The sequence below is a fragment of the Zonotrichia albicollis genome, chromosome 3, assembly GCF_047830755.1.
Source record: "Zonotrichia albicollis isolate bZonAlb1 chromosome 3, bZonAlb1.hap1, whole genome shotgun sequence".
Lineage (NCBI taxonomy): Eukaryota > Metazoa > Chordata > Aves > Passeriformes > Passerellidae > Zonotrichia > Zonotrichia albicollis.
In genome coordinates, this window is record NC_133821.1 from 42,895,928 (window position 1) to 42,923,475 (window position 27,548).

General features: G+C 38.6%; 1 protein-coding gene across 9 annotated transcripts in view; it reads right to left on the reverse strand.

The window, feature by feature from the left end:
- Window positions 1-743: 743 nt before the first annotated feature.
- The window catches only part of PLD5 (phospholipase D family member 5), a 185,785-nt gene continuing 158,980 nt past the window's right edge, over window positions 744-27,548 (reverse strand). For all 9 annotated transcript variants that reach the window (XM_074537247.1, XM_074537248.1, XM_014268972.3 and 6 more), the window contains 5 exons: window positions 21,164-21,361; window positions 17,817-17,956; window positions 15,925-16,090; window positions 12,370-12,484; window positions 744-11,150 (listed from right to left, as the gene is read on the reverse strand). In XM_074537247.1, the coding sequence (XP_074393348.1) occupies window positions 10,915-11,150; window positions 12,370-12,484; window positions 15,925-16,090; window positions 17,817-17,956; window positions 21,164-21,361 (855 nt within the window). In that variant the 3' untranslated portion in view covers window positions 744-10,914. The remainder of the gene's footprint in view (window positions 11,151-12,369; window positions 12,485-15,924; window positions 16,091-17,816; window positions 17,957-21,163; window positions 21,362-27,548) is intronic.

The following is a 27,548-nucleotide window of genomic DNA, read 5'->3' on the forward strand; positions in this document are numbered from 1 at the left end:
AGACAAACAGAGAATAAGAAAAGCATTATGTACTGAAACAAGATTCTTTATTTCAGTGCAGTACAAAGAAATGGGAGTTACTTTGCTTTGAATGAAAATACCGAACCTAAAAAATGGAGCAGATAAAATACGTTTGTGTAGTACTAGGAATCCTTGGATATCAAAGCAGTGAAAAATGATCTCTGTGATGCTGCAGCATTAAAATCAGTATTTACATATCTTTAAATTAATGAATTACTACCTTGATTTATGCTATATCATTGGTAACTTAGTTTCCAGCAGTATATTACCACTGACAATGCTGTCTTAGCCGTCAGTCTTTCAGCCAGTGATTTCCTTACATTTAAAATTCATTGGTACAGAAGCAGCACTCTGTTCTGAGCCAGCTCTCCAAAGCATCAGCAAAATTGGTCTCCTCTTTTTTTCTTCCAAACAAATAAATTTGATCAATTTTGTTAATTGCATTGAACTTTGGTTTTGAAATAGTAATGCTGTAAACAGTGGGCCCAGTTCACAATCAAGTAACATGAATTATTTGTATTAAGGTCATGAGTATGAACTGTAAGTGTTGTTTAAAGAAAAAAAAAAAGATTGCTACATTATCATCCTGCAGCACCAAAGACAGTGGCTGCTCAGGATTGGATTTTTTCAATTACAGCTTGCATCAGGACAGGTCATCTGTTTTCCTAGTAAATGCAGATTTACATTTTCAAAGGTACAAAAGCATGCCAACACAGTGGCTCTCAGCAGACTCAATGGCCTCATTTATGGATTCAGGGATAATGCTGTATTTTTTTTTTTAATAAATAAACATTAAGTACACAGGTATTGCTGTGAACCAAGCCCATTGTCTAAAGGAAGCACATTTCTTGCCAAATTAAGTCTTTACATAAGAACGTGTTTTTATAATGGATTTGAATAGCTGCTGTGCAAGTTATTAAAATCATGTGTCTTGCAGCTTGCACTTTGTACCAACACAAAAGGGTGAATAAACATGCAGTAAAATGTAGCATTGTTTAGAAAATAATGTGTAAAAAAAACATTCAGTATCTTATATTAAAGCATTTACACTGCATAGGCATTCATATAAGGATATAGTATAATAAAACTTATCAAATATACAAGCATGCAGCAGTTGCCTTATATTCACAGTTCTAGAAATGACCACACATTGATTTCCTCAAATATAAATTGGATTATCCAAAATAGATTTTGCAGCCACTCTCCTTTGCAGTGGCAAACTATGTTCTCATGTGCATTGCAGAGACTGACCTATATAACAGGCCTAAGCTATGCTGCTGTATTGTACACATCTGTGATAAATACTGTGGTTTGGAATAGGAAGGATAATGAGAAGTGATCCCTACTTCTCATAGCTGAACTTGGAGACTACACAGTGCTTGAATTGAACAAAAGATATACACATATTAATTGTATTCTCCTTAGAGAGTAATGCTGTAACCTTGCCACATATCTAGCTACTGCATAAGCTGGCCATGCAGTTTTCAAAATAAGTTTAGACAGATTTTTCTATTTGATATTTATTCCATCAGAAGAGGTATAGTAGGAAACATATAGTACACACCCTTTTTGCTCTGCAAACTCTACACAGAACTCCTGATATTTTTAGATTGTGTTGGGGAATAAAATGCAGTGCCAAAGTCACACACAGAGATTTAAAATACATTTGCAGAGAGCTGATATTTTTTCATTTGCTCTTTTGAATGTAGTGGTGTTGTATATGATGGTGAGCTTGGACCATCTTCACTGTCACAAGATGCCAAGTACCTAGGTTAGACCCCTCTGTGGCCAAATGCCACCTGGAGGACAAAGGTGAGGTCACGTGGCTTGAAGTTGTCTGTGGTTTTGACTCGCTTGTTATTGCCTAGCTTGGCAGGTTAACCTGGAGAGTGACTCCAGGCCAACAGCAAACAGAATACCTGGAGGCAAGGCTTGTGTTAGTTGTGCAAGGTTTGCAAAATTGAGCTCTAGATCCTGATACAGGTTTTGGGTGTGCCAAGGTGAAATTGGACTGAGGAGTATGACTTTAGACCCCTTCCCTGTCCAGGTATTCCTGCATTCTGCTTTTGCCCTGACCTCCCTTGTCTTCATACATAGTAATTTGTGTGTCTTTAAACAGTGTGTGCATGCACTTCCTCCTTCTGAGCACTTCAGGTAAAGCTAGTGAAGTAACCTTGTAGGATGTTACAGCACCAACAATGCAAGTTGCAGGGATTCATCCTTGCAGACAAAGCAGCAGCAAGGGATTCAGAAACAGAGTTCAGGAAATAGTTTGAAAAGGAAAAAGATGAGGCAGAGATGGTGGAAACATTTGCTAATTTGCAAAGTGGAGTGTGGAAAGGGAAGAAAAGTAGGGCAGTGATTGCTGTTCTCTCTACTAAAAAGAAAAAAAAAAAAGTATAATCCTCTCTGGAATGTTTCATTCAGAGAGAAACACTGCCCTTTGTTTTTTTTTAAAAAGTGAGCTTTGGCCCACATGCAGTGTGCGAATGACAAGGTGAGCAGATGGCTTTGGTGTGTGCTATCAGAAAGGGTGACACTGATGTCCCTCTGTGCTGCAGCCAGGAGTCCACTTTGGTAACTCATTATTCTGAGTCTCTTTGTGTGCATATTTGCATTATCTAGTAAAGGATATGTGGCCCTTTCCAGACAGCTGTACTATTTCCTGTCAGCCTTATTTAAGAGTAGGACAGCAGTGGAACAAGTAATTGTGCTAGAGATGTTCCAAGCTCTTCTAGCAAAGATACTGATTTTTCCTTTGAGGACATGTCTCTGAGTCTGTGTGTGAGGAGCCTCAAGTCTGTATTTGGAATCTGATACAAGGACATTTGGAATCTGAGCTGGATGGGGACACTTGAATGCTTTTATTGTATCAACCAGCACTTGGAAAATGGGCTTGCAGCTTTTTTGTGGTTGGCTTACTTGCTGCCACAGATGTTGCTTTTCTGCCTTTCTCCAGGCATATTCAGTAAGATCTCTGTGGTGACATCTGAAGACACAACTGCTAAGAGAAGTGACTGGTTTTCAATGATTATTTGGCAGTCAGATCTGTATAAATATACACATAATCCCATTTTTAGCCTATCTTTTAAGCTGTATACATTGAGAAATGGACATAACACTTTGAATGCTGAAACCTTTGTACAGCACATCAAAGCAGTTCTCTGATTCTTCACTGCATCTCTGCATACTGAGAGCAGCAGTTCAGATGTGGGGACTGTCCATAAGAGTTCTGGTTTATAAATTCCAGTCCCATTAATCTGAGGTACTGCATTAGCCTTTTGTTTGCCTTCCCAAGTCTCATTTGTTGGCAAAAATGAGAATGCCTTGTGGTTTTGATCCTGATTTCTTATGTATTTTAATATTTGTACTAGGTTCTTTGGATTCCTCACTGAACCTGCACTTCATTTTTCCTTTTCACAGGGAAAATTCTTACAGCCTAGTTTAGAAATGTCTTTGAAGAATCTGGAGATTGTTAAAAGCAGATGTCACAACTGTCTTGAGCATAGAGAGAAGGAGGAAACGGAGCTTTCCTGAGAAGTCTGACAGCTTGCCACAAAGAAATTGGTACAAAAGCTGTAGAGATGCACCATCTTGTGAGAATTAATAGAAGTCAGATGTGCAAGATCTTTGCTTCTTTTAGAAACCTTATCAGCTCTATTTCTAGTAGCAACCTGGCCTACTCCCTCAGAAGAGGGAATGTTACCTGCTTCTTCCACCTCTCTTACATAGTGAAGAAATTAGTTCAATTCATAGAGATGAGGGACATTTGGCCTCTCACCTTTTCATGCTGAAGTTGGCCACACATTTCAGTCACTGCAAATCTGGCTGTGTGGATAAGAGTGGTTCATTCTAGAATAAAGCAAATTCACCAGAAGAGGTATTTATATCATCAGAAGAACCTCTACCTCATTAAAAGCTGGCCAAGCATTCTCCCCACCCCCACCATCCATCTCTTTTTCCAGATTTGGCATATGTGTCTTTCCAGGTCAAGAATTACTTGAGGCACCTGGAATTATGTGCTTGGACTCCTTTATTATACTTCTAGTATCTCATTAGATGAGGGATCTGTCAAAGGGCAAGAACATGTTGAGCAGCCAGCAGTTTTCAGAAACAGCAGGTGACTAAAAATACTTCATTTTCTTTTCTACTCAAGCCATGACAAATGTCAGCCTGGAGTGGGTTGCTGAAGAAGTAGGAGATAATAAAAGGACAAGTTAGATGAGAGGAAGTCCTCTGACCTTTAGAAAGAAACAGCTTTGGTGTTCTTTGTTTGCTTCCAGAAGCATCCTGCTTTTTTGTCAAGTTTCAAGTAAACCACTGAATATAGGTACAGTGTCACTTGAAGAAATACAAATAAGGAATACTTGCAGAGTAATTTAAAGAGATTATTGTGAAGTAATTGAACATTGAGATCTGCTAGATTGAGATCTACTAGAAAATACTTGTTAGCAGGTCAGTCAGCAAAAAGTTGGTCTACATACGTCCATTTGAAGAGCTTCTTATTTTACATTTTTTATGCTGTTTTGCTTAGACACTACATATAACAGTGCATGCCTTTAATCCTTAACAGAAACCTTCCTTCCCCATTAAAACCCCCATCAAGTCCCTAAAAGTTACATTTGAAAATCATTCTAGCTTCTAGGTGACTTATAAACTTTATACAGTTAGCTCTTCTGGGAGGATTCTTTTACCTCATTTGAGTGTGTCAAGTTGGATTGCCTGATACTTGTGCTTAGTTTTCTCCAGTTTATCAGCAGTTCAGAATGGTATCTGTCTGATGACTGTATTTGTACATTGAGAGAACAAACAAATCACAAGCAATGCCGCATGTGATGTGAAATTTGCAGGCGCGTGCTACGCTGTCAATTTTTGCTTGTATTACACTAGAAACTTCTTATGTCCAAGGAGAAGTCCCACTTCAAATAGTGCTTTACTACTTGGTACCTGCTGGACAGAAATCAATGGGCTTTTATTCGTGCTGATTTCTTTCTGCTAAGCGTAAGTTTGTAATAAGTTTCCTTCCTCATTCTGAAAACAACCATGGGAGTTTACTCGTATAAAGATGAGCAAGGAGGATGCATAAGAAACACAGGATTTTGCCGAGAAAGGAACAAAATAAAAATGCAGTCCAGAGCTTTTATGTCAGCATCCAATCCATTAACTCAATCCAAGTTAGTTTGCCTCTGGCTCTTTTTGTCCCTTCCTCTCTACTCTTACTACATTTTATGCTGTTACAAGAGGGATGGATTTTACTGCATGAGAGTCAATGTCCACCATGTGTTCATGCAGCACCACTGTGATACATGTCATTCATATTGTTCATGGTTGTCACCATGCAATATGAAATAGCACAAAATCATCCTCTGGAATGCTGCAGTTGACAGCTATTTTTATTATATTCTATATTATAGTCTGCAGCCTGAATTGGCCATCATTCTTCCTGTTCTTAAAGGCAGATTGATTGTGGTTATTTTACAGGGTTAAAAAGTTATTGAGTCTTCCTGTAAAATTGCAGTGTAGAATTTGTTGTGAACAAAACAGAGCTGACTACATTACTATAGCAGAATAACTTGCAGCCAGAATTGAATTACATTCTTAAAATCTATTTTTAACAAAGTTTTCAGAAACAGACTGCTGTAGCTTGATTTTTGTCCTACATGTTTTTGAACTGTAGGGAAAACCTGACATTAGCACTTTAATGCAGTTTGTATCGTATGGATATATAATACAAATGTGTTTTCATGAAAACCCACTTGACATTACTGTGTTGAACCACTCAATACAGCTGGATTATTTTCAGATTCTCTGTAAATTCCTGATGGCAAGGTAATTCAAACAATCAATTCTCACAGACTTTCTTGGAAGCCCATGCAGGATTAATCTAAACAGGAGGTACAATAGAAAGCTCCACTTTATTATAGGACCAGAGTTTATCCATTGACTTCAGCACCCTTCAGAGTGTAAAGCACAAGTTCTTTTCTTGTCTAAACTATTTTGAATGAGGTCTCTTTACATGCTAGTTTGGCAAGCTTCTAAGGCATTTGTGCAAAGTGATGATCCAAGAGCAACCTGATTCAATACTGAGAAATTCATAAATAACATCCAGCAGTAATTAAAGTGAAAAACTACAGCTAAGAAAATCTCCTACAGTATCAGTTGAGCTGCTATACCTTGCAGTGTTAGAAGTGGAGCAGTGTTAGAAGTGGTACCTTCAGCTTGGGAGGCATCATTGTGAATTTTAAACACACCAAGGATTCATTCTGGTTTCTTTACATAGATTTCATTGGAATAATGATGACTGAAAAACCATGAATGTATGATAGCTGTAGGTAGAGAAAGGGTAAGAGTGGAAGAAAAACACAGCACCAGAAATTGCCATCTGGAAACATACTAAACATTTAGTCAGTATATTTGTATTAAAATGAAGAGATAATTTTGAAGACCAGAAAGTTTGAAGATAACTTAGTGCACTCTATAAGGCCATTCTCAGGAGTCAAGTGTATAACCATCTAAGACAGGGACATTTAGAACTTCAGATGGAAAAACTGGAAGAGCCAACTGATGTTTTTACCATCTTGATGAGAGTGCATTCTCATCACTCTTTCCAGTAAGTACATGCTAAACTCACAAAAAACCCTATACATTTTCTGGATTTTTTCTTAGATTAGGGTTAACTTGAAGGTAACAGAACCTAATTTTCCAGTTTTTATGTGTATGAATCTCAACAAAGTAGTAGAATTTAGGTAGCTGGTAGTATAGCAAATAATAGGGAGGTCTTAAAAATAAAAATAGCATTTGGAGGCTTTTCTACTTGTTTCTCAAGCTCTCTTCTAAACCACCAGCACAGCCTGAATTTACTGGAAGGAATACCTGGTCCTACATAGGGTAAAACCTCAATCTGTTAGGGTACAGCTATAGCCATTGTGCTGTAGCACATAATCCATGCCTTTCTGGTCTTCAAACAAGAGGTGAGAGTAGTTGTGGATCCTAGTTCACACTTCAGGTAGAAAAAGTAGCTGGCCCAAAACAACTTGAGACTTAACATGCAAGATCTGGAAAGCCACTGTGTCATATTTGAACTTCAACCTGTGCTTACAGGAATTTCTGTGATTATGGTTTTCATAGCAGCCACATATTGGGAGAATTCAGATTTTATAGCTTGGCAAGCCAGAATAATTCAACTCCTGGATAAAGAAGCCAGGAGTAAATTATGAAATTTAGTTCTTTAACTGGGATTGGGTAAAAATGCTCCAGTTTAGATGTGCTTGTGGTTTGGACCAACATCTTGCAGTCAGTTTTTGTCTTTTTGTGGCTCTAGTTTTAGGTACTAAACTGTAAACATCACAATGTCTTCTTACTTAGGAAGTTTGCTCTATGCCTCAGTACTAGATACAGGATCTATAGCAGGACTTCAGGTGAGGAACAGTTAAACAAAAGCTTGTATGAATAAGGCACTAGTAAATGTTTGCAGCAAACAACAATTGCAGTCTATATTCTTTAAGAATAAAACTGTTCTGTTTAGGAAATTGCCTTTAATATGACAGAGTTACCAATACCAGTTAGAAGGGCCTAGAGAAAGTGCATCTTTTGGGTTATGCCTGTGAAGTCTGTGAGAACCCCCTGAATTTAACCCCCTGTTAAATTAGGAAATAACCTGTGCAGTGGTGATACTCAGGAGATTGGAAGCGAAACAAAACTAGTTTAGATTCTGATCCCTGCTAAACTAGTGTGAAATCACTGTAATGGATTTGCTTCCATTTATTACAGTGGCAGAAGGATCTGAAGCCAAAATTGAGGCGGTTTTAGCAAATCTAGTTAAACAGCAACAGTGCTGCCCAGGCCAAAGAATTGGCAATAATCCCCTTATATGGTTTCAAAAAATAATCTGGTATTTTAAATTTCCTATTTGCTGAAGTTCAAGGATGCACTTTGCCTTTTGGCTAATGTAATAGGTCAAGGCCTTATGTACTACTTTGGAGCTGACGCCATTCTAAACAGTTATTACAGTATTGATCCATTCTTTATACCAAATGAAATTTAAGTCTGCCATTCCATTTTTAGGATGGCTGGCCAGTATTTTGCATTGAAAGTTGTTCAAAACTACCCAAATTCTTCCATTCATAAAACCAAAACATACTGCCACTTTTAAAAAATACTTTTATGTATCTGCTCTTTGAGGGTGGTCATTGAAGCACCAAGAATCTGTTTATCTAGCCAATAAGAAAATATTTGCAAACTAACACTAACAGATCTTGTTAGTAGTCATGATCTGCATTTTCCTAGGATCCGTGCAGTAAAGCCATTTTAACAATCATTTGTTATACTAAAGCAGTCAATGGTCAGTCTGATTTCATCAATAAATCCTGCTTTGTAAACAGCTTAGCTTTATCGTCTGACAAATTTGTGTTCCACTAAGATCCTCCTTTTTTTTTATACAAGATGTCATTTAAAAAACTTAACACATTTGCAGTATCCATAATGCAGGAGGGGGGAAAATCTCCTCCATTGGTTGATTACGGTGTATTATTGCCATTAGGTGCTACAATTAACAACTCCAGGCAGTGGGGTTTTTTGTTTGCATGAATTATTTTGTGGTTTATGTAAGGTCATGGTATTAAGGTTATCTCAAGCTTTAAGATCATCTATCCACAGGGATCTCAGAAACTGTACAACTATCTCAATCAGATAGTTGTACAATTTTAAAAATGTGGTGGGCTTTTTGTTTGTTCATTTTGTGAGTTTTTGACTCACAAAACTAAAGTTATTGGTGGTACAACTGAGCTGAAATTTTCATCAGTAATTAATCTGGACTAATATTAATTTCTTAAACAAAACAAAAAATCCACAACAAGTAAGTTAAGTTCTGGGAATCTCTCCCATACATGCTGTACATACTCTAAATTATATACAGAAGGAAGAAAATCCAGAAATTTCTCCTCACAAAGATCTTTCTTCATAGCAACACAGGAAACCTTTTTCTTTTAAAACACTTGTTTCTTATCAGTGTGTCAGATAATATGCTTTTCTATGTGTCTGTGAGACTAATACATGCCATGTGTTTATCTGAATATCAGAAAATGTTATTGACAATTGGAGTTGTGCAAAATATTTTCTGTAAAAGTTGACTTTGATTTATCATTATTTTCAGTAAGATGATGTAAATCTTTGCAATTCCAAAATAAACAAAAATCTTTGTCAAAAGTGTGCCTTTTGGGGTCATAATTAGTCTTGTGGGGTATCTCTAGCTGACAATCTGAAGCATATGTTAATTTATTAGAATTCCCTAAGTTGTGCTCACTGTGAAATAAATTTGAATTTTTTTACCTTATAAGTGTAAGCTATGTTTTGAATTTAAGGTGGGTTTTTAACTTCTTCATAAGATTAAACTAATACCTTGGAATGTGGTTGGGTTTTTGTTCTCTTTTTGCCCTCTGCTTTTGAAGTGTGCCTTCAGGAGATGAGAAGAAAAGTCATTATTTTTGAAAAGGTTCTGTGAATATTTAACAAAACGTAGAATGCAGTTTGCTTTCATGGCTGTGTTTCTTCAATGGAAGCAGAGGCATAGTAGTGAACCATTTTTATTATGAAACTATGCTATTACATCTCTGATTGGAGAAAAATTTGTTGTCAAACATTTGTGTGTATTTCTTCAAAGAGCAAATTCGTACTTTTACAGAACAGTTGCTTGTTGGTGCAACTTGGTTGTGACTGTAGAGGCACACTTTTGACACCAACTGAAACGAAACTAAAACTGTGGTCTAAATGAAGGCATCACTTTCTGTCCATGCAGGTGTATTTACCTATATGGATGACATTTTAACAAAAAAATGTCACTTCACAATTTTTATTTCTTTTTAAAGTAGAAATTAGGAAAGCAAATTCTTCAGGTGTAAAAAGCAACAACATTACCCTATGATCATTTTACTACAATTATTGCATGATTTTGCACCCTTGGCCTTTCTAAATACTTTCTAAAAAGCAGTATTTGATTTTGAGATGTGCATTGGTTTAGTAATGAGTCATCATGTATCTGCTGACTGACACATGATAAATCTTTAATGTGTGGAAGAAATTTTCTTCCGATTACAAAAACATGAAAAAAAATCAGTTCTAGGTTTTAGCTATTAACCCAGAGATTTTCACTGTTAGGTGAAATGCACGTCATTGGAAATAACTGTTCTGTTGAAAGGAGTCCACAGTACTTTGATAAAAAATCTGAGAGGCTTTAGGGAATATGACAAACTTTATGAGGCAAACTCCAACCCCTCAAATATTTCTCATACTGTTAGGAGATGAAAGAATTACCAGTCCTGTAACTCCAATGTATTTTAAGGCTAGTTAGAAGACATGGAATAGTGATACTCAAAGTAAATGCTCAAAACCAGTAAGCATCTTTATGACAGGGTAGTTATTTGAAGGGAATTATTTATATGGGTGAAACTTTGCTAACTCCTTTACATTTTCTATTACAGTACACCTACCATCTATCTGCAAGTCAATAATAACTGATCTTAGAATGTAATTTCATAGCTCGAATCTTCATTTTGCCCCAAGGTTTGCTCTAGCCAGGTTGGCAATTGGGGAAAATCCTAAAACAGAAACATTGACACATGCTGATAAATTCAAATGTGGAACATTAAAATTTACATGGAAGCGGAAATGACATTCAGTGTCAGAAGTAACAAATTTGAAAGTCTTAAATAATCCATATAGAGAATATAGGTTAGACAGATTTAATATAAGTGTGCTTTTTCCTAAAAACACCCCCCAAAACCAAACTTCTTTTTTTTTTTTTTTGCTTTTTCTTTAAGTCTTTTGTCTGTAAATATGAAAGAAGGCTACACCCCAACATAATTCTTCGTTGCCATACTAAACGGTAAAATAGTCTTTCTAATTCACATTGCTCATGGAAGTCTTATTTGAAGTTCCTTTATTGAGTTTGTGGTTAAAGCAGTTTGGGATTTTTGTCGGTTGTAAACTTTTGGCATAGTGTGAATACCAGTCCCTTTCAAAAACAGCCTTGAGTTGCTTAATGATGCTTGTGCTGTTCCCCGCGTCTGCTTGGTTGATAACAAGGCCAGCTCCGGCATTCTGCGTAAAAGCATTTCCTACCCAATCAAAATTACCTGCAAGCAAAGGCAGGAATAAACAGTGAGTTTCTAACATTAAAAAAAGAACCAAATAAAAATCCAATCTCCCTAAAGGCAATCCAGAATGAAACACTACTACAGAGATGGAAAAAAGCTCCGATACATACCACGCGTAGTGAAGACTGTTTCTGGAAGTTTTAACAGAAGTGAAAACAGGTTCTTCTATTCAAAACCAATTTGCTCTTCTTTTTACATCTATTACATTATTACTCCATTCACTTTTCTTACTGGCCTTTTCAGTGCTAAAAATGAATATTTTTTTTCCTGTACAAACAATTCAGAGTTCCAAACCAGTAGATATTTTACAACTTACCTGTTGACAGATACTATTTGAGGAAAGAAAAATCGATTTTACTGGTTTATGCCAGTTATTACAATCTTTGTGGAAATCTAAGGTAACAGATAAGCACTTTGAATCCTGGGACTAGCAGGGCAAAAAGGTTAATTGGACTAATGGAAAACAGGTAAATCAAGTGCTTCAGCTACTTTTTTGTATTTCAGTAAAATGTAAGTATTTTAAATTATACACTTAAAACACATGCAGTATTTTGGACAAACAAGGCTCTTACTTCAGCAGGAAACATTAAGAATTTTAAAGTTATCAGGGATGGTAAATTGAAACCTCATCACAAGGGACAATTTTTCCTATACTTTCAAGTAAAAAAAAACAAAACAAAAAACCTTTTGTGAGGTGCCACACAGCAATTTTACTTAAATACACTTTTAACCCAAAATACCAGTTGGATACATACCTAATGTTAGGAGGGTGTCTGAAATAGCATTATAATAAATGGAGTAAGGCTTTGGATGATGAGGATGAAGAGCATCTGTACAATATTTGTCAAGATTGACCGTAGCTTTAGTAATAACATGGGAAAAGGAGAACACTCCACCTTCATTGTATTGCAGAACAAGAGGATATGCTAATAATTATACCTGCTTCATAAATTGTGTTATATTTGTGTTTTCAGTCTGTTTTAATATACTGAAAGCAGAATGTTGGTCTTGAGAAACTGATTCAGAGGGAAAAAACGGTTTTAAACGAGCAAAGTCTCAAAGTTCAGTCACCAGCCAGGTTCCCAAAGAAATTAACTATTATCTTCACTTAAGGAATATATCAGCTGTAGATTGCTCATCTACATAAGACTGTTATTGCAGGACACAAGCTAGAATTTCTTGAGATGTGGTTACTTACCAATATAGGCAGCTCCATCAGTCACCATGTATTTGTTACGATTCAATTTGGGAAGGGAAGTGTTCTTCTGTTCTTTAAGGAAGCAGGCACTCTCTTCCTCAAGGTCAAAGAATTTCTGCCATAAAATAGAAGGAAGCACACGTTAATGAGAATTGCTCCGTGAGAGACAGAAAAAATACAGTCTGTTCTCTAATCTTTATTGAAAATTAGTTGGTATTACAGAAGAGCCTTGTGTGTTTATTGCCAAGCATTAACTTTAATAAAACGCTGCACATTGTATTTCTAATTCAATTCTCATAGTTTGTGATACTCCTGCCTTGGCATTCTGAACTATACAAAGTATATGGCTACTGCATGCTAAAAGCAATACAGTGCCAGGTAGTAAAGGCTATAAAATGAAAAAAAACCCCAACATCTTTCTGTTCTCCATGGTAAGAGCCAGGAACTTTTCTTTAATTCATATCCTCATTTTTCAAGGGACACTGGGGTTTGAAGTCTGCTTCAGGACTGGGATCAGCAGACACAACAACAGCTGAATTAATACCTCTGCAATCACACATTGTATAGTTTCCAATGGGAAACTTACCATTTCAGAAATTTAGAAGCTTCTCAGGATTGAATTTGGTATAAAAGATCAAATTTTCTAGGCAACAAAAGGAAAATGGTTTACCCTGGAGAGTGAAGTATGAGCAAGATTTATTTGTTTATTTATTTATAATTTTACAGCTATATGCCCTCCTTGTCTGATCAGTAACAGAAAAAAATGAGCAAGAATACACCTGCACAACTCAAAAATAGATTAATGTAGACAATCAAGAATAACTTCGCTGTAGATAGATGTTCCTTGCCACTCCTTTGTGTTTTCCAGTTGTCTAGAGACAGTTTTGTTCTAGGTCATAACTTCTGCAGGCCCTTTCAAAGCACTCACCTTTCTCTGTTCAGCACTGCACCCAACAGAGCTGGCCCCTTCCTGCTGCTCATTGCAGAAGGCATTTGTGCACACAAGATTCATTTACAGGGTCAAGTACACGAAACTTAAGGAATATAGGAATTAAGGTCCCAAGAAGCACAATGATGAGCTCTTCACCTTGAGTCTGCCCTTTCTGATTCAAGCTTTAATTTCATGAGCACATGTGCATAGGACAGAGCTCCCTGCTTCAGCAGCAGTTTGATATGCAGGTTACTGCTTGCCCTTTGGCTGTGTGCTTATAGCATTTAGTTAGTCCTCAAACAAAGCTTTCTAGGTGCAGGTTCTTCCAGTGATCATGTTCTTCAGAGTACTTGTATTGAGTTTGTGTTCTCAAAACTGCTTCAGTTGAAACCGGTAATTATTAATGCCTCTGTGAATGGGATTTGGAGATGCTGAAAATGCCAGGTGTAACAGGGTTGCAGTGCCCTAACTCTATACTTGCAGTAAGGCAATACCAAAACTTGCATTAGCCTGGTCAGAGACCAGGAGAAACCAGGAGGAGATTCCCATCCAACAGAGAAATTACATCTGCGTCTCCTTCTCTAGGATGACCGTTGGCAAACCAGTGCACCCTGCAGTTGCAGCCAGCCATTGGCACTCATTGCAAACTTTCAAGCCAAACTGGTCTTTCCACAGGAATAAGAAAAAAAACCCAAAAAAACAATCAAGGCAAGGCATATCACAAGGATCAAAAGCTAAATGAAAAAAAAGAAGTTACTGAGTATGCTTTATAAGATCCCCAAAAGAACAGGACAACAGGGGGATAGGAGGTCATGTAGTGCAGGTGTTTGTGGCATTCTGGTTTGTGGCACATACATACAGAGGTATTGTGACAGCCTAGCAATTTAAGTGTAATTTCAATCAGAATTTGTAACAGGTTTCTCTTAAAATTGCAGTGGTTTTATACATAAACATACAATACATGTGTGCAAGATGGTATTTTTTGTACTGAGGTTAGTTTATGTTTTCTCACCGCCAAAGCAGAACCAAGAGGGAAAAGGAATGTTTTCAATAGATAAAAGTTAGTTTTTTTACTTTTTTAACCTATTCTTTCTCCTCCGTACACACACCTAGTTTTGTTTCACTTTGATCCTGGCTATAACAGATAAATACAGAAGAAATGCAGCTTTAAAAAGCAGTTGCTCATCTGACATGCATTTTTAATTAAAAGAGTATTGAGATTGGAGCCTATGGCACAGTTTTCAGCCAAAATCAAATTGACATCAGCAAACTCTGACCCTTGGGCTATTACAAATACCAAGGTTTATTTAAGACAGTGGTTCCGTTTCCCAGACTGGGAAATGTGATGCACAGCACAGACGTGACAGACTCAGTGTTGTATCTTTACAACTCTCTACAGCTGATTTTTTTACTGAAAGTTGGTTTTGTCTTTTCTAATTGCAGAGATTCTAGCTGGACTATTCACCTAGAACAGATGTTGAGGAGTAGTTTTTTTCCTTTTATCATTTAGTTCTTGACAAGACAAATTCTGTACAAAAGATTTTACCTGCTGTAAATGGATGACAATGAATATATGTATTAGGTACCACATGCAAAAAGAAATTTGAATATGTAAATAGAATTTTGATGATAAATATGGAAAAAGATAGAACTTACTTAAAATTGAAGTGGCTTAAACAGAGTCAGCTATGTATGGGTTTTTTTGACAAAGCCACACGTTAGGCTGCTTTTTTACTGAGGAAGTTTATAATAACAACATACATTATAACAAAAAGCTCTATTTCTAGATATGCATAATGCACTTATTGTGTGTATAAGAAATAGTACTTCCTTTTTAGAATTGTTGTCAATTTTCAAAAAGCCAGAAGGATTTATGGGATTATTAATTTAGGAAATCAACATAATCCAGCAGACTATTTAGAACTGCTACCTGAAAAACACAAAACAAAACCAAAAAAACCCCACAAATCCTCCCACCAGGATCCAAGGTGGCTGATTTCCAGTGTGCCTCAATGTCATAAAAATGAAGTGTGTCACACTGGAAGTAGCAATTACCATACATTCTGTTTTCTAATGCATTTGTATGGTGTTTCTCACTTTCCTGTACTGCATGTCTAATGTGGCCCCAGAGTGGTATTTCTGGTCTTCATAGTTTTCATTTTGTAGTCTGAATTTAATGTAAAATCTTCATTATTTTTTCCTGTACTTTTCACTTGACTGAAGAAAAAGTTGATGCTTACACAGCTTAACAGTAAGGTTACGAGAATGCAGACTAAATCACATTTTTGTGCTGTCAGATTGACTCTTATCTCACAGTATAAACATGACCAGTGGCTACAGGTCACTCTGTGGGTTTTGCTGTGAGAGACCACATGTGGTGTTTTGCACGAGCTGTTCACCACACTGACTGTCTTTTGGCACCAATGTATTTTTCTGACTTAATTTTGAGTTCTGTTACTATTAGGAGTAAATAATGTTCAATATTTTACATTTTCTGAAATTTAATGAAATTTAAAGACTTTGATAATAACAGAAAAAATTCTCAGTTGTTATATTTTCTTGATTCTTTTTTTTGGGGGGGTGGGGAATATCTTCTATTTTAAAGCAATATGGATTATACTTACAACTTTCAAACTACAGCTTGGAACTTCAGTGCAAATAGCTTTCAGAGATGAAACAAAGTTAAAAGTAAGGGGATCTGTGTCTCTTGAGAAACTGATGAGAAGTCGTACTTTAATACTTCGTAAAACCAATGCTTCTCTTATCTTCCCATCTAAATACGGCCAGTACCTGTGGAGAAAGAAGAAGATAACATCTGCAGAGAACTTAAAAAACATTTGGGAGAGCCGCAGGCAGAGGGCGCTGCTGGCCAGCCCAGACACCGCCGCCCAGGATTTCCCTGATTTCCCTGGGTCAGGGAACTGGGACACCGCTTCTCTTCCTGGCTGGCATCCCTTCTTTAACCCCTCCGCACTGGGACAGCGCAAGCTGGGGGCTGGAATGCCTTCTGTAATTTCTCCTTGGGAAACAGAGCTGCTGTGCAGGGTGCCTGCGTCCCTCAGGAGCAGCAGATGAGATGGGTTGCTTAAGGAGGATGCTGTGCAATGAGGATTGCAGGAATTCTGCCAGGAATGGGATGGTGGTTCCATGGTGCTATTCTCACAATTGACAGTTAGCTCTGTATTCCTGACATTTGGTGGGAGCAGATCAGGGCAGGGAAAATTAAGCAAAGAATAATGCATGTTTTCTACAGTCCAGTAGCATCAAAACACCTGGGCTAATGAAATCCAAGCTCTACCATGCCAGAAAATAACTTAAAAGCACAAACTGGGAACTGGCAAGGCAGATAAGCTGGGGCAGTGCCTCAAACATAAAGGCACAATGAGGAAAAAAATGTTGAAGAATTCACACTGGTGGCTTTCCTGAATGCCCCTAATCCAGTAGGGAGAATAAAGTAAAGAGGAGCACAGGAGATCACATACAGCACTGTAGTGGTTCTACATACTAAGATGCTTTCCAACATAAAGGAGAAGTAGAAGAGATACATATAGTGAGACTGAGGCTCCTACAGCACTGCCCATGATTCTTTCCCTGTGATGGAGGCTGTACATAATGAGTTTACTGAAAAAGCTCTCTTATAGACTTAGAGCAGTTTATGCTTGGTATCAGTAATATGATAACTACTTTTTGAAAAATTTGAACAGAACAGCTCTAAATAGAAAAGAGTACATAACCACATGCTTAGTTTGGCTTAACTGTGTTCAAATAAAATGCATAGATGGAATAGCAGGCTTTGCTAGATTCTAAATTCACTGTGAGCATTATCAAGAGTAGGAGGGACCAGTGGATACTTGCCTCCTGAGCAGGATGGTTTTGATGGACTCTGGCTGTAGTGTTGGGCCCATAAATGCTTTTTAATGGTCCATACAAACTGGCTGTTCAAAAATTATGTGGTTTTGTTTGTTTTAGCACCTCTCAGTTAACCAAACTGTGATATCATTCACATGTAATCTATTCTGAACTGGGAATTTTCATTTATATGTGCATGCCAGTAAGATAATAACATTTCCCACACTGTATACAAGTCACCACACATTATTTCTCTCCTAACACACACACACAAACACACACACACTTTGTCATGTTGAATATCTGCATGATACTCATAATATGCCCATAGTTGTGGTCTCAGAATAGTCAATGTAATAGAGTAAGAAATAGGATTTGTGTATAAGCAGACTGTTATATTCCTGGGTCCCAGATAGTCAGACTAGACAATTTTTGATCTCCTTCAACAGGCAGATTTAAAGCTTAGGACCCAGAACTGGAAATGCCCTCTTAGGTCCCAGTTCTGCTCCCATTCAAGTCAATGGCAGGACTCTCACTGATTTCAATAAAAGCAGAATTGGGCCCCAAGAAAAGGTGCACAGTAGTAACTAACCTCCTGTGGGTTCATTTTCCCCAGCAGACTCCCTGGCATTATGGTAACCAGCTGGGCCTGGGCCTGGGCACTCACCGTTTGGCGTTGGTGTCGATGACAATGGGCAAGTAGTCCATGACAGCAATGTACACAAACTGCTTGGCATCATCAATAACGCTGTAGATAGCTTCGATATCCAGGACTCTGTCCTTGGGGCAGAAGAGTTTAGGTGAGTTCTGTGAAAGGAAAAGTTCAAATATGGTATTAAAAATGATTTATTTTCTCTCCCCCTCAGTCTTCTTGAGATGAGAAATAGTATCCATTATTTTAGCAGAGATTATTAACTAATACCTTCAGCTGTCCTGCTAGAACACTCAAAGCTACAAAGGCAAGTTACTTGCTTACTTGGCCCTCAAAAGCTTCACCATTTAGGTGTAACTGTGGGTAAAATGCAAAAGACACAGACTTCAAAACATCCACTGTCATGAAAGAAGCTGTAATTGAAGTTACATTTCAGAGAACTTTATTCCAAAGAGCCCCAGGACTGGTTTCCATGAGACGCAGTGTTCATATGTTCTTGCCACACGAGCCTGATCCTTCACTTGTGAGCAATAATTGTTTTATGTCAGTTGCAGGGAGATGCTGCAGTTTTGGAAGGAACTTATCTTTAAAACAAAGCTTCAGGTATGAATTTCCCAGTACAGAGCTGGTACAAGCCCAGATTGCAGCTGTTCTGCCTTCTGTCTGGGGCTGAAGGCAAGGTGAAGCCAGTGGAAATTGCTCATCTGTGGCAGACATGCCCAGGACTTTCTACTCTGCTGCACAAGCAGGGAGAGAAAAGTGAACCCCCCTTTCAAGCTGCTTGCAGGCAACAACTTCATTCCTGGGACAGAGGCTGTCAAAGGCACTTTAACCCAGCTGGAACAGGTGTTTTCCTGCCACTGTATCACCTTCTCACCTTTGTTACTTGCCTGGGTTGCAGCTGGCATCCAGATGGGCATCTTTCCTTTAGGGAAAGATCCCAGGGATCTATTAGTCTTCCTTAATTTCAGTACACTGCCTGTCACAGTGGTTTCTTATTACTTCCTGCCGTTCTTACGGATTTACTACAACTAAGTACAGAAAAGACTAGAAAATTAACCGTAGCAAGATTTCAAGACCAATATTCCAGATCCATTCCTGAACACTAAAAAGCAAAACCTCTTATACTTTATCAGCCAGTCTGAAAGCTGAGTTTGTTGCTAAGCAACACTAAGCTATGATTCCCCAGTATAACAAAAAATCCAATGACTGTGTATGGCGCTTGTTTTATATAGCACAAACATTGAAATAAGTTTTAAAAAAATTAATTTCAACTCAAGAAGAAAGTATAAAGGGATTTAAATATGGTTAAAATATTAAATATAACTTATTTCAATTATCTGACACTTTTTGGAGGTTATTGCTCCGAGATGTTATTCTTAACACTTGTATTATTTTCTTGAACTTTAAAGTTACAGAACAGCTGAAGAAAGTAATTGTCATGCATTTGTCTTCTTTGGATGCGTTCAATACAAATATTTATTTACATCTGAAAGTGAAGGACTTTCTGAGGATAATTAGGAGAAAAGTCTCAGTAAAAACTCTCACTGTAGCACTGTGCTTTGGGACATTCCACTTGTTACTCTGTGGCACAGCTGATCCCTGCCCCGCAGCCATGGACTGGCTTAGGAATAGTCTCCATGTTGTGTAGCACTTGCTGTTCTGATCAAACACCCACTTGTTCCTCCTCTTCACCTACCAGGAGCAGGCCTTTATTCTGTCTGGGAACAGCACCTTTCCATGCCCCTGCTCAGGGTGTGCTGTCCTGAACCCATAGGGAGGCAGCAGCCTGTTTCTGCCCCAGGCAGGACTGCCACAGCATCAAGGGAACTGCTTGGCTCCTGGGAACCTCCTTCTGATCACAGCTCAGGAACACACAGCAGCATTAACACTCGGTCCACCAAGCAGTCCCAAGCAACTCCAGTTCTGCACTTAAGAGGAGCACGTCAGCCCAAGTGGCTGTGGATACAAACTCAGTTAGCTCTTGGAGTTGGACTTCAGTGATCTGAGCTTCTGAGTACCACTGAGTCCTTCCTTTTGTTTTCTAAAGTGAAGTGCCAAGAGAAGAGGCTTCCATGACAACAGGAAAGGAAAAAATCACAGAGGAAGGGAGCACTCTGCAAACTGAAAAAAAAGGTAGAGTCTCTCTCCATCTGCCTTTGTCTGGGATCCCAGATTCCTTAAACTGGGCCTTAACCAGCTCTCAATTCTGTGTTCCCCTCCACGATCGACTTTCAGCAGGATTTCTCAATTTCTTAAAGATTTCTTAGAAAGGAGTAGCATTTCATTTCATTAGCATTTCATTAGCATTTGCATTAGCAAACTGTCCAAAATTCTGTCTCTCATGTAAGCTAGTCCTTAAGATTCTCCAGAATCAATGGAAGTGTCCATTTTTTCAGACCACTGTTAATTGTGGCTGTCTTAGGCACTTCCACATTTTCACTCCAAAATAGTTCTCTGTCTGTCCACTGATTGTAAGAGTAGAAAAAATCCTGGACAGCAGAACATTGCCTGGTGCCCAGAAGGGGAACCCTGCCCTGTTGGGAGCCCAACTCATCTGCACTGTCTGATGTCCGTGGCCGTATAGCTTAATAGTGGGCTACGTGTGTTGTGCTGTTTTAGACACAATATGCTACAAAGCAATGGTGGTTTTGCCCTTGTTTTATAGAGAATGGAAAATTACTCTCAGCAACTTTATTTATATTCCTAATTTTGAAAGGGTGGTTTACACGCATGTAATTCACATCAAAATTAATGACACTCCACATCTTCCATCATCTCTATCTCACTGGGTACTTTTTTCCAATGTTGCTACATCACTGATGAGGTGGAGGACTCCATTTCTTTCCATTAAAAATACAGACACAGACAGTGCTTCCATGGGGATAACTGCTTAGAAGTTTTAAAATGTCATTTAAAAATAAGGCTGAAGTAGATGATCTTGTACAGAAGTATGAATGCTTTGCAATAGGGTGAATCCTTATAAATTACATTGATAAAAATGGAAGCTCTGCTTATTATGTATCATTTTCTACATCTGATTCATGGTTCATTTACTCTCAAGTCATTCACATTCTACCTATTAGTATAAATAAAAGAATTTAATTTGAAGGGTCTCTGTATTGTTTTCTGAACACAACGAGAAAAGTGCTGAACATTGCAGAGAAAGGGAAATTGAATAATGCTCAAATGAAATCCTGAAGTATCTAAAGTCCTGACAAACTCCATGTCATAGAAACTAGAATTGAAAAAAAAAAAAAAGGTGATATTTTTAATTTCCAGGTCTTTCAAAGATCTTGTGGGTTAAGTACACTTCTTCCCTATACTGCCCCCCAACCCCTGGAACTCATTCCAGAACTTACCGAAACAAAAGCTTCCGATTTTGTCTCGTTCAGCTGCAGCGTCAGTTTATTTTGAGTATCGTACACTCCATAGAGTCTCTTAGACCAACTTGGAGGTACTTTATTCTTATACCTTAATGAGCTGTACAGGGCAAATATCCTTTGTAAATCCAGGACCAGGCAGCTACAGTTGTATACGATGACGCCAAGCTCCTTCATCTGTGAAATTAAAAGTTGGATCATTAGTGATGTTTTAGCTGGATCACTAATGATGGATCTGAAGTATACAGCAAGAACACAAAAACCTCACCTTGGGTACCCCAGCTTTCTGGGTGCCAGTTTCTTCGCATGTTAAAAGGGAGATAATGATACTTTTTAATGATAATGATACTTTTCTCTCACAGAAAGTACTCTGTAAGCATCAACATTCTCACATATAAATTATGAGGAAAAATAGTCCAAGTAAATACAGACAGCTGAGTACAATTAAATTCTTTAGCCTTCAACAGGCACAGTCCCACTTCTCATTTAGGTAAAGGCATGTCTCTTGATCATCATAAATCTTGTTTTGGCAGAGATTTCATTAACTATACACTCCTAGTACCTAAGCTGCTGACAGAATTTTATGCTGAATTTTAGTCTGGCTTTTGTAACCAAAGTGTAACCACATGCTCACTCTCTTCCCTTCCTTTACAACAGCTCAAGAAAGGACTGGTGTGGGCCTGGATGTTATTGACCTCTCATTGCCTGTATTTAAAAGTACTTCAGCCATCTTCTAAAACAAAGCAAGAAGAAAATCTGCATATATCTGTGGAAAAACCATATGTAGGATAAATATTTAAAAGATCCATGCTGGTTTTCTGCAGGCAAACTCTCTTGGTAGCATGCCTGTGAAGTCTGCCTGGCATGAAGGAGAAAATAAGGGTAATATGAACTCTCCAGCGTACTTACCCTTTCAATTCAAAATACTCCCACTGATGTTATTCCCTTAGATGAGATCTCCACAGTTACACAGACTACTTTCTGGTAAAAGCATATCTTTCTGTAAAGCCTGTGGGAACCCCGCACTGATGATATCTCAGAGCTCGTTCCAGTGCAATTCTCCCTGACTGCAGATGAGAACCACTCTGCAGGAGTGGGCAGAGGGAAACTGAAGGATAGAATTGAACCTTGACTCCTTCTGTGGTGGGTGAACACAATACTCCAGCGAGAAGGAAATTCTATGGGTGACACATTCTTCATGTCCCTGACCTGGAAATACCACATCCCTAAGGATACACAACACTGAGCTATCTCGTTCCGAAATATTTGCCAAATAGTTGTAACCACAGGAACCAGACCTAATCTTATTGCTACCTAAATCAGAATATTTCTGCAAGTTTCTTTAATCAGTCAGCCTGCACAACCTGAAATTTGCAGAGAGTTGGAAAACCAGACATACTGTACTGCAGTCTTTCATTTCTGGATAAGCCAGTAAATTAATTTTGATGCTAAATATAAATATGACCAACATCCTAGCTGAAGAATCTATTTGGAATAACATATTTAATTTTTCCCCTGGGTTCTGGTATCTTTGAGGATGCTCCTGTATTCAGCTCTAGGCTGTCCCCATAGTCTGGGCACTATTTGTCTCCAAATATTTTTAACTATACATTAGCACTGTTTTCACTGTGTGCTGCCAATACAGCTCTCTTAATTGCCAGGCATGCCATTGCAGAGGACTTGCTAATAGTACTCTGTTACATCTATCTGCATAATGTGGTTTAATCGGCTTTTCATGGCTGTTAGTTGATTCTGACATAATTATGTGGTTACAGTTTTCCTTTCATTTATCAGTCCCATTATTACCATTCCGCTTTATCCATTCTACTAAAAGTAAAGATGAAAGGGTCCTCACTGCACACCAGAAGCTGCCAGGATTGCATCTGCATGAGCAACTCTCTTCGCATCAGGAGTGCCTGCAGCGCGTCCCCTCCCCTCCCCGTGAATTAAGAGACTGCCCTTCTGCCCAAGTGGTTCCTCGTGCAGAGATAGGGAGGGAGCCAGGGGCACTAATGGGTTTTGTTAAATGCACCTGTCACACATCATCACCTATGCGGGGTGCCAAAGGAAGCATTAGGCACCCCTAGCGCCGGCCTCTCCCCACGGGGAGCGCAGCGAGCGGAGCCTCCCCGGAGCGGCTGCGGAGCCGCGGGGGTGCCCGGCTGGGTGCGGCCGCTGCCCCCACCGGGAACGGGCTCAAACCGCGGGCTGCAGGGAAGCCACCCGGAGCTGTGGTTACAGCCAGCAATGAACGCTGCCTTCCCAAGGTGTTGCGTCTTGCAGCTGGCTTCTCAAAGCACTGATCAAAGCTTTTCCTGCTTCTGAAGCTTTTCCCCACGGGAGTCCCTAATACATGATAGAGGCAGAGCTCCTCTCCCTCGCTGGGAAAACACAGATATTCTCTGCTGCCTGTTTTTATTAAGCTTTTAGAAACTTAAGTTCAAATTTAACTCAGCCTGAACAGTGGATTCAAAGCTATAGGAAGAGGGCAGACAGCGACTCTGATGCTTGTTGCGCAAACCAAATTTTCTTAAGAAACCGGTTTCGATGCCAGCCTGTCACTTTGTGACCCTCTCAGCTTAAGGGTGATACATTCCCTTGAAATGCAAACAATACATGTACATAGTAAAACCCCACCAGCCTCCTTTCTTGAGTAACAGCCCCAGTAAGTTGGGAGACAAAAAAAACCTGTTTCAGAATACACCGAGCCTAGTTTTACTCCCATACTCTGAGGTGAGGAGAAACTGCTCTTCTTCCTATTAATCATGAAGCCTTATAATCCTGGAGGCACAGGGGGCAGCAGGAATCTGGTAGTGACAGATTTCGTATGAAGTGGTATGACATCTAGATAAGGGAAAAGACTTTCTCTTCTGTTTGAGAGCTGCTGTCATTACAGACTTTTTTTTTAGTAGTCTCAAGAGGAGAAGCAGAAAAACCCATCTATATTGTAAGAATCAAAATCTGAGTGTTGTTCCCTGACTTGTCATCATGGAAACCTGCAGCTAAGCATCATTTGAGGTATCTGTTAAGGTAAAACCCTTCAGGGCAGAAGCTTTTCAGGCAAGGGAAGTATTTCTCCATCTCCAGTTTTAAGAGCAATTAATACAGTAATGAAAATGTCACTAAAAATTAAAGTGAAGATGATCTCAAAAAATCAAAAGCTTAATGAAACTAAGGAAGATAAATGTGAAATGAAAATATGGAGTCACAAATTGATTACTTCAAAATGGAACAAAAGTTTTTGGAAGGTAAAGTTGTAGAGCTGCTTGTGAGTGACATTTCTGGGGTATGTGCCAGGGACTGGGGAAATGAATGGTTATCTGCACAGAGAATTTTGTGTCCTCTCTTGAGCAGATTTCTTCTCCTCCTTATAAAGAAATACCATGCATGCTCTAATTAAAGAATGGAAAACATAGGAGCTGGTTTTCCTTGTTTTTCCCCATGCCATTTACCTTTGTGTAGAGCAACTCTTAAAAACTATGAAATTACTGTTTGACTTCCTTGCCAATAAGGGCTTTCTTAAAGCACCAGAAGAGTGAATAATTATACTTGGCTTAAGAAATGTGGTTTCCTCCCACTGTACTGTGATACTCTAACTACAGAGCTGAGTTAAGCTATGAAAAGTAATAAATATGGCCTAGATAGAAAAATGGTAATTTTTATGACAAGAAGAGGAATTCCTTCCTAAATTGGACAAAAAGCAGCATTTCACAAACAGGAATTTTTTCTTATTCTTTTTCCATGTACATTTATAGGCATCCTATGCAAAAGGAAGAAAAAACATGGGAAAAGAACCTGAACAATCCAGGCAATGAACACAGAGCACTGTAAGATTCTTACACGGAGAAACAGAGTTAGCAGGACTTTTCAGGTACGTTTGGGTCACGGGCCAGAGAGGGTGTTCCATGTGTCCTTACCCTGCACTGTGCAGACCAGACAGCTCCTTTTATATTTACCTTGAGCTCCACTCTGAGAGACAACCCCGCTGTGTAGGCAAGGTACTATTTGACCTACATAAGAGTGCCACAATATGGTTCACAGCTTGCAGTATCTGAGCTGTGGCAAATGTAGTAGGAAGCTTTAGAAAACCCCTTGCTTAAAGAAAAAGTTTTTCATAGTTGTTCACACCCAAACCTGATCCTGTAAACAACAGGCAGTTTTCCTCAGGCATGAATTCCCACTTGCCCAAAAGCTCTGGCCACTGGCAGATGCCAGGAATCCATTGCCTGTGCTACAGAAACTCGGGATTAACAACAGGTAGCCTACTGCACACAAAATTTACTAAAGTAGACTTTTGGCATACAGGACAGTGTATGCAACTGTCATTTACCTGTGTTTGAAAATGTATTTAATTGTGCATTTGAACCTCTGATTTTTTTAATGACGAGTTTCTAAATGAATGACTGAGCAAAGCCAGAATCACAACAGGGCAAACTAATGCAGTAACAAAAAGCACTCCATACTAATAATCAATTACTAAAGCCTCAGATTTCAATAGCTTCTAAATAAAAGTAATATACAATGTATTCATTATCAGCTTAAGACGAATCACAGATATTTACACTGGTACACTAATCTTTTTATAAAACATGCTCTAATTACCCAGTTACTCAGAACTCCAAACATACTTTCTTTTTTATTATCAGGCTTACCTGATCCTTACTGCAGGCCTCCCTTATGTTTTCACATGGTATCCTTTAATACTGAGTGAATACTCCCCATTCATACATAGCACCACTGAAGGCTGTCTCTGTGCATCTATTCTTTACCTCTCTTTACCAGCACCTGCTGAGCAGATTTGTGTGCCCATCCCAAGCCAGGCACAGGTGACAGCTGAGGGCTGGCCTGTGGCAGCAGTGCAGGAGGAGAAGGACATTTTGATGGGAGTGACCATCAACAGAGAGAGTGTCAGAGATTTGAGAAAGGGAAGAAGTGTTTCCCTGTGCAGAACTGTTTGCTGTGACTGCTGTAGCACACTTGGCTGAAGAGGCTGACAGGAGCAGTGCTCATCACAAATGCACTCGGTGGAACGACCCCATTCAGGCAGCCCAGTTTTGATGTAAGCCAAACGTGCAACGTGATGCTAAACAGGCTGAGAAGGCTGCAGCACTTCCCTCTCTCACAAAACCTCTGCAGGTATTACAGTGCACCACAGCAGCAAAGGGATGTGCCTCAGCTAACACTACACTAGAAACTGCAACCTACCCTGACACTCCTGAGACAAAAATCCTCCTTCTGTGCTTGCCTAGTGATAAGGTACAGAGACTTCACACTTTGTTATGTTAAAATCAAAAGTAATCCAGTGAAATTCAAATCCAGCATAGTCCTGCTTCTGCTCCAAGTTCCACTTTTTCTTTTCCTTTGCTAAGAAAACGGGAGCTACACTGATATTGGGAAATACTAAACAGAAAACATTAATACAAATGGGAAAGCACTGTTTTGTCAAGAAGTTAATAAAACTCTGTCTAGCTTAAACCATTGGAAAGTGAATACATCTAAATTAACAGCATCTTTGAATGTCAGAAATCATCTAGGGAACAATAAATGTTTTTACTTGAATTCCCTGTTATTTTGACAGTGACAAATTGCTTTTGAATATTACTTACAGAATTCAAACAGATTAAATTTTGAGATTAACTATTTAATTGTTTAATTGTGCAACTTTCCTGTTTTCTATAGACAATTTACTGAATCTATGGTATTTTTAAAATCTTACATTCAGCTTTCAACCATTCTCAATTTAATCACCTTGTGGGTCTTGCACTTGGATCTCTCTTGTGCCTGGCCTATGTCCTAGAGTTTTGTAGGTTTTACATTTCTGTCATCTAAGGGTAAAGTTTAATTTTCTATTGTGTAGGTTTTAAGTAATTTGAAAATAATTGCCAGGTAGAAGTTCTAATGAACTAGAAAAAAAGCCCTTCCACTTGACAAAAAAAATGGAATTTCAGCCTGAGCCAGAAACTCAATCTATCACTGAAAATGGAAAACTGTCACTCAAGCCACTGTCTGGAAATAAATCTTAGCATGTGACCAAGAAAAGGTGATGCATTTGATAGAGAGTGCACCCAGCATTGGCACTGAATGTCCGTATAAAACCATGACAAGTTTTCACTAAAGGAAAGGAAGTGGTATAAGTGGACTGACTACCACTGGAGTTGATAAATTTGAATTGTCAGCCACCAGCAGTCCACTGGTCTTTAATTCTCACCTTCAGAAAGTACATTTGATAGATTTGGAGCTGCAGACCATGCAGAATAAAAGTCCCAAGAAGTTACAACTTTGTATGTTATTTTTACTAATATTACCTAATGACAAAAAGCTGCTATGATAAGGCAGAGAAGATCTTTGATGGGCTGCTAATTTT